Raw genomic sequence first — 13554 nt, forward strand, 5'->3', positions numbered from 1 at the left:
CGGATTTACGAGCCCCCACGTATAGCGATACCCTCACTTAAGAGGGCCGCAAGTTTGGTTTGGGTCCTGAGCACAGCTCCGCCAACCCCCCCGGCAATCTGCACTACCCACTTTGGCACAGTTAGTATCTGGCAGTACACATTAAATCACTTATACTCTAAATATGTGTGTGCGTGGGTGGATAACTCAAGCTCATAGACAATCCTTGAAAGTATATAACTGACTTTACTTATTGTTTTTATAAAAGGAATAACATGAATCAAACATTTGGATTGCAACACATAATCAGGTCCCTGCAGTAACCAGTAATAAAGATAAACAGAGTAATCAGCATAATAAAGTATTGCTATGCAACTCTAACGCTGCCCTTTTTCAGCTACTTCCCTGCATGGGTAAACCAACACCCAGCACTCTCTACCTATGCAGTCAGGCCTGACTGATCTAGATGGAAGTCCAGTGAAACAATATTCGCTAGCAATCTTTCGGTGGTGCACTTGAAGAACAACTTTGTAATCCAAACGAATAATAAAGATAAAGCATCTGTCTTTAAACAGCTCTCACCACCCGGACAAGTCCAAGTCCGGTTTCTCTGCCTTTTCGTCTAGGAACAGGAATCCACCGACCTCCCAGTCTTCAATCCTTCTGGTGTACTGCAGCAAGGAATGAGAAAATGTCTCTCAGGTGCAACTAAGCTGGCAGAGAGCTCTTTGGAAAAGAGCACAAGGCCCAGGCTTCAGGCCCTGTGCTTTCAGCAGTCCAGCACAGACCTCCTCTTGCTAGGAGAGAGGGGGGTGTCCAAAGAGGAAGAACTAGGCCTCTCCCCCTCCTTATATATCCTCCCCCATGAGTCTTTGAGACATAACTCAAAGCATCCTGGGAACCAGCGGGGTTCTGGGAACAGTAGTTTTATAGTTCTTAAAGAGACCCCGCTACATATATGATTATAAGTTCCTTAAAGAACTTTATTATTATTATTATTATTCAGGATTTATATAGCGCCAACAGTTTGCGCAGCGCTTTACAAAATGAGGGCAGACAGTACACTTACAATACAAATCAATACAGGAGGGATTAGAGGGCCCTGCTCGTTAGAGCTTACAATCTAGAAGGGAGGGTCAAGTTGAAACAAAAGGTAATAACGGTGGGGGGATAAGCTGATGGAGAAAATGAAAATACAGTTAGGTGTGGGTGGGGTGGGCTTCTCTGAAGAGAAGGGTTTTCAGGGATCGTCTAAAAGCTAATAAAGCAGGAGATAAGCGGACAGATTGGGGTAGGGCATTCCATAGGATTGGAGAGGCTTTGGAAAAGTCCTGGAGGCGAGTATGGGAGGAGGTGATGAGGGAGCTAGAGAGCAGGAGGTCTTGAGAGGAATGAAGAGGACGAGTAGGTTGGTATTTAGAGACTAAGCTAGTGATGTAGCTGGGGGCAGAGTTGTGGATGGCTTTGTATGTAATTGTTAGTATTTTTAATTTAATTCTTTGGCTGAGCGGAAGCCAGTGGAGGGATTGACAGAGAGGAGTAGCAGACACAGAGCGATTGGTAAGGTGGATGAGTCTGGCAGCGGCATTCATAATGGATTGAAGAGGTGCTAGACTATGTAGAGGTAAGCCAATGAGAAGGGAGTTGCAGTAGTCAAGGCGAGAGATGACCAGCGAGTGAATTAAAAGCTTTGTTGTCTCGTTTGTTAGAAAGGGGCGTATTTTGGAGATGTTGCAGAGGTTGAGGCGGCAGGATTTACTTTACAGCCACTTTAAGTATTTCAGGAAAGGAGGGCATTATGGGCAGGAGATGGAGGTGATCTTCATAAAAGACAAATCAGTACAAACAATACCAAAAATATTTGTGGTGCCCAGGCAAATGGCTCTGAGATCCGCACAGTGAATGTTTTATGTAGAGACCCCTGTGTAAGATCTCTTGGATTAAGATTTGTTTTCCCCCATTGTTCTCTTTCCTCCACAGATAAAAGCATGGCAGGGGAGGTATCACGTCCAAATGATAATGGTAAGTATTTAAGATGTTTGTATTCTAGTAATATCTAGTATCTTCTCTAGAACTGCACAAATAACCTCAAGGCTCTGTGCTAGCATTCTGTTATTCTGCTTGAAAGTGATATAACTGAAGGGTTGGTGGGTAAGGTATGTCTTGGTAGGTAAAGTAAGGGTTGTGGAATTAGATGTATCTTAGTGGGTAAGGTAAGAGTTGGTGGGTAAGGTGTGTCTTACTGGATAAGGTATGTTTTAGTGTGTAAGATAAGGGTTGGTGGGTAAAGGTATGTCTTAGGGGGTAAGGTAAGGGTTGGTGGGTAAGGTGTGTCTTACTGGATAAGGTATATTTTACTGTGTAATATAAGGGTTGGGAAGTAAGGTATGTCTAAGTGGGTAAAGTAAGGGTTGGCGGGTAAGGTATATCTTAGTGAATAAGGTAAGGGTTGGTGGGTAAGGTATGTCTTAGTAGGTAAGGTAAGAGTTGATGGGCAAGGTATGTCTTAGTGGGTAAGGTACACGTTGGTAGATACCGTATGTCTTAGTGGGTAAGGTAAGGGTTGGTGGGTAAGGTATGTCTTAGTGGGTAAAGTAAGGATTGTTGGGTTAGATGTATCTTAGTGGGTAAGGTAAGGGTTGGTGGGTAAGGTGTGTCTTACTGGATAAGGTATGTTTTAGTGTGTAAGATAAGGGTTGGCAAGTAAGGTATGTCTTAGTTGGTAAAGTAAGGGTTGGTGGGTAAGGTATATCTTAGTGAATATGGTAAGGGTTGGTAGGTAAGTTATGTCTTAGTAGGTAAGGTAAAAGTTGATGGGTAAGGTATGTCTTAGTGGGCAAGGTACAAGTTGGTAGATACCGTATATCGTAGTGGGTAATCTAAGGGTTGGTGGGTAAGGTATATCCTAGTGGGCAAAGTAAGGGTTGTTGGGTTGGATGTATCTTAGTGGGTAAGGTAAGAGTTGGCAGGTAAGGTGTGCCTTACTGGATAAGGTATGTTTTAGTGTGCAAGATAAGGGTTGGCAGGTAAAGTATGTCTTAGTGGGTAAAGTAAGGCTAAGTGGGTAAGGTATGTCTTAGTAGGTAAAGTAAGGGTTGTTGGGTTGGATGTATCTTAGTGGGTAAGGTAAGAGTTGGTGGGTAAGGTATGTCTTAGTAGGTAAAGTAAGGGTTGATGGGTAAGTTATGTCTTAGTAGGTAAGGTAAGGGTTGCTGAGTAAGGTGTGTCTTAGTGGGTAAAGTAAGGGTTGTTGGGTTAGCTGTATCTTAGTGGGTAAGGTAAGGGTTGGTGGGTAAGGTGTGTCTTACTGGATGAGGTATGTTTTTGTGTGTAAGATAAGGGTTGGCAGGCAAGGTACGTCTTAGTGGGTAAGTGTAAAAAAAATCCCACATTCCACTTGAGTGCTTTCATCATATACTGCTTCCTCCCAGTCTGAATATAGATATCAGATATTTCAGCCGCTGCTAACAACCAACAAAACAAGACAACACTTGTTTGGTTGCTAAACATGGACTGTTTATTAGAACAAGAATACAAGTCTTATATACAGTTGAAGTGCAGCCCCCCCTGCTCATATTACTCTAACAATACACCTGTAACCAGAAACCTAATTAACATGAGCTAGTTTTGGTTCAGGAGGGGGTCACACTCATCCCCCCCTTTTCCCGGACAGCCAGGCTGCATGCTTTAATTAAGGGTCAAGTATAGATTTTTAGGGGAATCTCACAAATTTGTTTGTTGGGGGGTTGCGCACTGAGTCCTCCTTGAAATCCATCCATTCCCTTCCATTTTTGGGGTGAAGAGGGGGTACCACCTTAAAATACATACCAGACTCAAAGGCTCTTTGGCATTTTGGTGAGGAGAGAATACAGCCCACAAACCCCTCCAAAGGTCCCCCAGAAGCAATTTCTGTACATCACAGAGATGCCCCTTCACAGGCACGATTAGTACCACCCCCCCCCCCCCCGACATGATATTTAACATTTTTGATGTTTCGATTTAGGCATTAAAAAAATAATTAACTGTTTTCCTGGTAAAAAAATGTTTTTGCATTATTACATCTTTCCTGAGGCAGTGCCCACCTCCCCATATACTATTTGGCAACCCCTTGCCTATTAGCCCAGAAATCTCACAGAAAAACAACGTCTTTAAGGCTTTTCTCAAGGGAAGGCTTCAGGTAGGTGACAACACTGAACCACGCTTGTGTAATGTGTGCCGAGACAGCCACCTGTAGTCTCCATTAGAAGCCCATGTGATAACACGGGACGACAATTGGGAGACATGGCTAGAGCGTTTCATTAAGGGCCGGTTCACACAGCGAGCCGCGGCGAGGCGTCTCCGACTTACCTCGCCGCGACTTGCGGGGACCTCAGGGGCGACTTGCAGAGGACTTCTGCATAGAAGTCAATGCAAGTCGCCCCCGAAGTCGCCCCGAAGTAGTACAGGAACCTTTTTTCTGAGTCGGAGCGACTCGAGTCGCTCCTCTCAGAACGGTTCCATAGTACTGAATGAGGGCGACTTGCGGGAGCGAGGCGAGGCGAGCCGTGTCGCCTCGCGTCGCAGTGTGAACCGGCCCTAAAGGATGCCTATTTAAAAATATGGATATGGCTTAGGGAATGACATCAACATGTTAAAGCTTCTGCCAGAAAAAAGTACCAACGCTTTTGTAAAATGAAGAAATGTTCTTGTGTCTCAGAACATTGGGGGGAACTGAACCTGGAGTCGGGATGTAATTGATTTCTACTGTTTTACTAAAACGTCATATACAAATGTTACCCACAAGAGCTACTACGGCTGGGATGGTTCAACATAAGACTCAATTTCTTCTCTTTTAGGCTCTTCCAATGGAATTTGCGGCGTAGACTGGACATGTAATGGGCCCAGCTGCTACTACTTTTCCTTTCATATAAAGACATGGATGATGGCCCAGAAAGATTGTGAGGATATGGGGGCTCACCTGGTGGTCATTAATTCCAAGAAGGAGATGGTGAGAGAACCAATGACGGAAATACTTGTATCTACGAACTTCTGTTAAACTTCAAATGTTTGTCATGGTGGGATGGCTTCTTGGTAGATATGTGTGTGGCCAAGCTACAGGGGGCGAGGTATCACATAGCTACCATCATTTGCCCCAGGCATCTAAAATACACTGTCTCCCAAAATCATGGGCGTTTGCCAAATGTTCCCAAATGTCACGTAATGGGTTGATGCAGAGCTGATGAGGACTTTCCATACACCTGTTGTCCTGTTTTACCTGGGAATGATGTCATGTTATAACAGGGAAAGGGAAACACCCTATAGGAAGGTGTGTGACAGCTTTAGACCCAGCTCCAACCAGACCACGCCTGCGGCGTGTTTTTCTCAACCCACAGAGCTTAGTTATGAGTATGCTCCATGGTTGGATTGAAACGCGTTGGGGCATGGCCTGGTTGGGGCCTGGGCTGAAGCTGTCATGTGCAACTTCCAGGAATTTTACCTTTTTCCATTAGCTGTCTACAGCTGGGTTGAGCTCTGTTCTTCTCTCCACTCCGAGCGATTCCTTCTAGGGAGGACCTGATGAAGCCTTGAGCAGCACCTGTAAATTTAGTTTGTGTCACAGGTTATAAAGAGGCACAGAGTGGCACAGGAGCCTGTAGGAGATCCGGTTCAGTAGATCTGGTAGCAGATGCAAAGCTGAAGACAGTTCAGCAAGCAATTGGCACCAGGCGGATGCAGGAGCATGGTCAGATGGGCAGTAGTCGGCAATAATCGGGCAGCAGGAGTACAGAGTCAGGAACCAGTAGTGGAGTCAGAGCTAGGCCAGGGTCAGTATCAAGGAAGCAAGGTCAGCTTACAAGCCGGAGTCAGAAACAGAGGCCCAGGAACAAGCAGGGTCAACAAGGTTGGGATACAGATGTATACAGGATCAAGTCACAAGCAGTAGGAGCGGATGACCACCCAACAATGATTCTGAATTCTGTAGGGCCTTTAACCACTTCCCGACCGCCGCACGACGATGTACGTCGACAGAATGGCACGGGCAGGCATATGGGCGTACATTTACGTCCCTGCCTTCCCGCGGGTCGGGGGCCCGATCGGGCCCCCCCGGTGCCTGCGGCGGTCGGTATTCGTTCGGGAGCGATCCGGGATGAGGGGGCAGCCATTCATTCATGGCCACCCCCTCGCGATCGCTCCCGACGAATAGAAATCCTTCGTGACATCACTTCCTCTCCTGTAATGTAAACACAGGAGAGGAAGTGATGTAATCTCTCCTCCGTGTCGGTATTTTTCGTTCCGACACCGAGGAGAGCGGATCGGTGAGTTGCACCAACATGACACTACACAGTAGAACATGCTAGGCACACTCACACCCCCCCGATCACCCCCCCAATTACCCCTGCCCCCCAGTCACAGTGACACCAATGTCATTTTTTTTTTTTTTGCATTGGTGTCATTTGTGACTGTAATAACTGTTAGGGCAGTTAGGGTTAGCCCCCTTTAGTTCTAGGGTACCCCTAACCCCCCAAATAAAGGTTTAACCCCGTGATCACCCCCCGTCGCCAGTGTCACTAAGGCTGGGTTCACATTGCAGCGGTTTATGAGAACGGATGTGATTCGCACCGCACTGCAGTGCAAATCACATCCGATCTCTGTGCGATTCGAGTTCAGCCATACAGATAGTATGGCTGAATTCGTGTCGCACCCGCCGCACCCGCCGCAAATTTGCACGGGACCCTTTTTTTGGCCCGCAGCAGAATCAGATCGCATGGGTGTTCACACCATGCGATCCGAGTTTGCAGATCGCACTGCGATATGCGAACTGATCTGGGGGTGTCATTAACATTTCACTGACACTCCCAGCAGTTCGCATAGGGCAGTGTGAACTGCCGCCGGGAGGCATGCGATGCGGGAACCCGCCGCGGATTCGTGGCGTTCCCGCATCGCTCCAGTGTGAACCCAGCCTAATAAGCGATCATTTTTCTGATCGCTGTATTAGTGTCACAGGTGACGCTAGTTAGGCAGGTAGGTATTTAGGTTCGCCGCAGCTTTTTATAGCGCCAGGGACCCCCATATACTACCGCATAAAGCCCCCTGATTGCCCCCTAGTTAACCCTTTCACCAGTGATCACCATATAACTGTTACAGGTGACGCTGGTTGGTTAGTTATTTTTTTATAGTTTCAGGGCACCCGCCATTTATTACCTAGTCTCACTAGTGTACCCCTAAATTTAGGGGTGTCTACTTTCCAAAATGGGGTCATTTGGGGGGGGGTTTGTGCCATCTTGGCATTTTATGGCCTTTAAAACTGTAACGCCCTTAGAAAGCCTGAAGGCGGTGCTTGGTTTTCGGGGCCCCGTACGCGGCTAGGCTCCCAAAAAGTCCCACATATGTGGTATCCCCGTACTCAGGACAAGCAGCAGAATTTATTTTGGGGTGTCATTTCACATATGCCCATGGCATGTGTGAGCAATATATCATTTAGTGACAACTTTGTGAAAAAAAAAAAAAAAAAAAGTTTGTAATTTTCCCGCAACTTGTGGCAAAATATAAAATATTCCATGGACTCAACATGCCTCTCAGCAAATAGCTTGGGGTGTCTACTTTCTAAAATGGGGTCATTTGTGGGGGTTTTGTGCCATCTTGGCATTTTATGGCCTTCAAAACTGTAATAGGTAGTGAGGAGTGAAGTCAAATATTTACGCCCTTAGAAAACCTGAAGGCGGTTCTTGGTTTCCGGGGCCCCGTACGCGGCTAGGCTCCCAAAAAATCCCACACATGTGGTATCCCCGTACTCAGGAGAAGCAGCAGAATTTATTTTGGGGTGTCATTTCACATATGCCCATAGCATGTGTACACAATATATCATTTAGTGACAACTTTGTGTAAAAAAAAAAAAAAAAATTTTTTTTTTTGTCATTATTCAATCGCTTGAGGCAAAAAAATAAAATATTCAATGGGCTCAACATGCCACTTATCAATTTCCTTAGGGGGTCTACTTTCCAAAATGGGGTCATTTGGGGGGGTTTTGTACTGCCCTGCCATTTTAGCACCTCAAGAAATGAGATAGGCAGTCGTAAACTAAAAGCTGCGTAAATTCCAGAAAACGTACCTTAGTTTGTAGATGTGACAACTTTTGCGCAAACCAATAAATATACAATTATTGACTTTTTTTTTACCAAAGACATGTGGCTGAATACATTTTGACCTAAATGTATGACTAAAATTGAGTTTATTGGATTTTTCTAATAACAAAAAGTAGAAAATATCATTTTTTTTCAAAATTTGCGGTCTTTTTACGTTTATATCGCAAAAAATAAAAATCGCAGAGGCAATCAAATACCATCAAAAGAAAGCTCTATTTGTGGGAAGAAAAGGACGCAAATTTTGTTTGGGTACAATATTGCATGACCGCGCAATTACCAGTTAAAGCAGCGCAGTGCCAAATTGTAAAAAGACCTCTGGTCATTTACCAGCAAAATGGTCCGGTCTGAAAGTGGTTAACAGGCCACTAGGCACCATCAAACACGTAAACTCGCTCTCATGAGCACACGCAGCACAGTAATGCTCACGTGTACGCGAGGATGTACGTGAGATGTTGGCTCAAACTTGTCTTGCATACACACGGTCACACAAAGTTGGTCGGACATTTCCGAACGTCAAGAACGCGGTGATGTACAACACTTTCAATAGCCTGTGCGGCTCTTCTGCTTGATTCTGAGCATGCGTGCCACTTTGTGTGTCGGAATTGCGTACACACGATCGGAATTTACGCAAACAGTTTTCGTTGTCTGAAAATTTGAGAACCAGATCTCAAATTTTGTGCGACTGAAATTCCGATGAAAAAAGTCAGATGGAGCCTACACACAGTCGAGAATTTCCAACAACAATCTCCGATCGCACATTTGCCATCGAAAAGTCTGACTGTGTGTACGCGGGAATAAGGAAATTATGACCAAAGCCTAACGTGATTGGTTCAACGTATTCTGAAAAGTGATGCCCAAAAGAGGACCTGCACTGCAGAAGATTTACCCAGAAAAGGCACAATCAACATTTCTAAATGTTCCCTATAAGATTGCAAATCTTTACTTTTTGAGTTTGGGTTTATTTTAACCGCTTGCCGACCAGCCGCCGTCATCATACAGCGGCAGGTCGGCACCATCCCATGAGCCCTCGTAGCTATAAGTCGGCTACTTTAAGCGGGATTGCAGGCGTGTGCACGCGCCCGCTACCCTGCGGAGGTGCCGATGTGCATGGCCAGCGGTTGCAATGACCGTCGGCCACTCACAATCGTGAGCACAAGAGCCAGAACAGGTGTGTGTGTGTGTGTGTGTGTGTGTAAACACACAAATCCCTGTTCTGACATGGGAGGAGAAACAGATCGCCTGTTCCTACTAAGCAGGAACAACGATCTGTCTCCTCCTCTAGTCATTCCCATCCCCCCACAGTTAAAATGACACCCCTGTTCTGTGAGCTGAAGAGAGACAGATCGTGAGTTCCTACTAGCTAGGAACAGCGATCTGTCATCTCCTATAGACAGTGCCCCCCCCTCCACAATTAGAACACACCTAGGGAACACGGTTAACCCCTTGATCGACCCTTAGTGTTAACCCCTTCCCTGCCAGTGAAATGTATACAGTAATCAGTGCATTTTTATAGCACTGATCGCTGTATAATTGTCAATGGTCCCAAAAATGTGTCCAGTGTCCGATGTGTCCGCCATAATGTTGCAGTCCCAATAAAAATCGCTGATCGCCGCCTTTACTAGTAACAAAAAAATATTAATAAAAATGCCATAAATGTATCCCCTATTTTGTAGACGCTATAACTGTGGTTGGTCACATGGGTTGATGTCACATGGGGACTATGACATCGTAAGGGGGCGGGGTCACCATGTGACCAACCCATGTGACATATACCATGTGACCCCGCCCCATTGTCACTATATAAGAGACCGCACAGCGCGGCTCTGCCATTCCGGCCGGAGGGAGCGACGTGTCAACATCTCCTGGAGAAGAACAAGAAGAAGAACACGAACGGAAGTCGGCGGCGACAGCGGCGACAGAAGACCGGGCCACCGCCTGCAAAAGAGCTACAAGAAGGCGCGGTGGCCCGGCAGAAGAACCGAAGGCGGCGACAGAAGAATGGAAGGCAGCGGCGACAGAAGACCGGGCCACCGCCTGCAAAAGAGCTACAAGAAGGCGCGGTGGCCCGGCAGAAGAACCGAAGAGGGGGACAAGACCCCCGAAGTCGGGAGAAGAGGCCGCCGGCGGGGAGGAAGAAAGCCGGACTCCTCCGCTAGCAAAAGAGCTACACACACATAGCGGAGGAGTCCGGCGAGAAGACCCCCGAAGACGGAAGACCCCCGGAGCTGTGCAATAAAATATTTTTTCCCTGTGTTGTGTTTTTTTTTTGTACTTTACTTCGCAGGTGAATGGGTAGGGGTACATTGTACCCCATACTCATTCACATAGGGTGGGGGGCCGGTATCCGGGGGCCCCCTTCTTAAAGGGGGCTCCCGGATTCCGATAAGCCCCCCGCCCGCAGACCCCGACAACCAACGGCCAGGGTTGTCGGGAAGAGGCCCTTGTCCTCATCAACATGGGGACAAGGTGCTTTGGGGTGGGGGGCCGCGCCGCCCCCCCTTCCCCAAGGCACCCCCCCATGTTGAGGGCACGCGGCCTGGTACGGCTCAGGAGGGGGGGCGCGCTCGCTCGCCCCCCTTTCCTGGCCGGCCGGGTAGCGTGCTCGGACGAGGGTCTGGTGTGGACTTGGGGGGAACCCCCACGCCGATTTTTTTTCGGCGTTGGGGTTCCCCTTTAAGCCCATTCCAGGCGGCGGAGCCCGCGACGTCTCCTTCGCGGGCCCCGCCTACCTTTACACGCGCTCGAAATGGGCGGACTTTCCGAGCGGGAACAGTCCGCTCATTTCGAAAGTACAGCGGACAGGCCCACACACGGGCGGACTGTTCGCTCAAACACAGTTTCAGCGGACAGTTTTTCGGAATTTCCGAAAGACCTTGTCCGTCCAACTGTCCGCTGAAACTGTCCGCTGAAAGCCCACACACGAGCGGACTGTCCGCCCAAACACTGTTCAGCGGACAAGGTTGGGCGAACAGTCCGCCCGTGTGTACGCGGCCTTAGACTACAGATGGTCACAGTGAGACTACAAATGGTCACAGTGAGACCACAGAAGGGCACAATTAGGCCGCGTACACACGGGCGGACTGTCCGCCCAACTAGGTTCGTCAAACAGTCTGACAAACAGTCCGTTCAAAATTTGCATGAACGGACTTGACCACACACGACGAACGAACAGTCCGCTGAAAACTTGCGCGATGACGTGTACAGCACGTATGACGGGACTAGAAAAACGACGTCCTATACACTGCAATGCAACCTTCGCCGTGTAAATCCTTTCTGAGCATGCGCGCAACTTAGTACGGCGAACAAGCCTACACACGAGCGGACTGTCCGCTGAAACCAGGTTTCAGCGGACTGTCTTACGGGAATTCCGAAAAACTTTGTTCATCAGACTGTCCGCTGAAACAGTCCGCTGAAGCCCACACACGAGCGGACTGTCCGCTGAAACACTAAAAATGGTCACAGTGAGACTACAGATGGTCACAGTGAGACTGCAGATGGGCACAATTTGGCTGCAAATGGGCACAATGAGACTACAGATGGGCACAATTAGACTACAGATGGTCACAGTGAGACTACAAATGGTCACAGTGAGACTACAGATGGGTACAATTTGGCTGCAAATGGGCACAGTGAGACTACAGATGGGCACAATTAGACTACAGATGGGCACAATTAGACTACAGATGGGCAGAGTGAGACTACAGATGGTCACAGTGAGACTACAGATGGGCACAATTTGGCTGCAAATGGGCACAGTGAGACTACAGATGGGCACAATTTGGCTGCAAATGGGCACAGTGAGACTTCAGATGGGCACAGTGAGACTACAGATGGGCACACTTAGACTACAGATGGGCACAGTTAGACTACAGATGAGCAGAGTGAGACTACAGATGAGCAGAGTGAGACTACAGATGGTCACAGTGAGACTACAGATGGTCACAGTGAGACTACAGATGGTCACAGTGAGACTACAGATGGTCACAGTGAGACTACAGATGAGCAGAGTGAGACTACAGATGGTCACAGTGAGACTACAGATGGGCACAGTGAGACTACAGATGGTCACAGTGAGACTACAGATGGTCACAGTGAGACTACAGATGGTCACAGTGAGACTACAGATGGGCACAATTAGGCTGCAAATGGACATTGTTTACCCAGTTGCTGTTGCATTTTCCCCACCCTACCCTAGGCATATACTCCAGTCAATGTTTTCCCATTTTTTGGTGGTAAAATTAGGTGCCTCGGCTTATATTCGGGTCGGTCTATACTTGTGTACTTGTGTATATACATTAATTATTTGTTTTTTGTGTTTTAAAGATTTTTATAGATAAGTTTTCCTATGGCATGCTCGTATGGATCGGTCTTACTGACAAGGACGGGACCTGGAAATGGGTGGATGGGACTTCCTATGACTCAACTGAAAAGTAAGATCATCAGAACTATAAATGAAGTCTAATCTGATGAGGCGAGGTGGAGCCAAAGAGCTGCATCTTTACCTAACCAATGGTATTATGTGTGTGTGTGTGTATATATATATATATATATATATATAATATATATATATATATATATACAGTGCCTTGCAAAAGTATTTGGCCCCCTTGAACTTTTCAACCTTTTGCCACATTTCAGACTTCAAACATAAAGATATAAAAATTTTATTTTTTGTGAAGAATCACCAACAAGTGGGACACAATTGTGAAGTGGAACAAAATCTATTGGATAATTTAAACTTTTTTAGCAAATAAAAAACTGAAAAGTGGTGTGTGCAAAATTATTCGGCCCCTTTACTTTCAGTGCAGCAAACTCACTCCAGAAGTTCAGCGAGGATCTCTGAATGATCCAATGTTGTCCTAAATGACTGATGGTGATAAATAGAATCCACCTGTGTGTAATCAAGTCTCTGTATAAATGCACCTGCTCTGTGATAGTCTCAGGGTTCTGTTGAAAGCGCAGAGAGCATCATGAAGACCAAGGAACACACCAGGCAGGTCCGTAATACTGCTGTGGAGAAGTTTAAAGCCAGATTTGGATCTAAAAAGATTTCCCAAGCTTTAAACATCCCAAGGAGCACTGTGCAAGCGATCATTTTGAAATGGAAGGTGTATCAGACCACTGCAAATCTACCAAGACCTGGCCGTCCCTCTAAACTTTCAGCTCAGACAAGGAGAAGACTGATCAGAGATGCAGCCAAGAGGCCCATGATCACTCTGGATGAACTGCAGAGAACTACAGCTGAGGTGGGAGAGTCTGTCCATAGGACAACAATCAGTCGTACACTGCACAAATCTGCCCTTTATGGAAGAGTGGCAAGAAGAAAGCCATTTCTCAAAGATATCCATAAAAAGTCTTGTCTAAAGTTTGCCACAAGCCACCTGGGAGACACACCAAACATGTGGAAGAAGGTGCTCTGGTCAGATGAAACCAAAATCCAACTTTTTGCCCA

General features: G+C 46.9%; 1 protein-coding gene across 1 annotated transcript in view; it reads left to right on the plus strand.

Moving 5' to 3' along the window:
- The first annotated feature begins 1964 nt into the window (after nt 1-1964).
- Nucleotides 1965-13554, plus strand: part of LOC143961944 (asialoglycoprotein receptor 2-like) — a 24672-nt gene continuing 13082 nt past the window's right edge. The window contains exons 1-3 of the mRNA XM_077471277.1: nt 1965-2001; nt 4815-4966; nt 12426-12532. Coding sequence (XP_077327403.1) covers nt 1968-2001; nt 4815-4966; nt 12426-12532 — 293 coding nt within the window. The 5' untranslated portion in view covers nt 1965-1967. The remainder of the gene's footprint in view (nt 2002-4814; nt 4967-12425; nt 12533-13554) is intronic.

This window comes from Lithobates pipiens, unplaced genomic scaffold (assembly GCF_037356315.1).
Source record: "Lithobates pipiens isolate NorthernLeopardFrog02 unplaced genomic scaffold, aLitPip1_a1.2 Scaffold_8, whole genome shotgun sequence".
Lineage (NCBI taxonomy): Eukaryota > Metazoa > Chordata > Amphibia > Anura > Ranidae > Lithobates > Lithobates pipiens.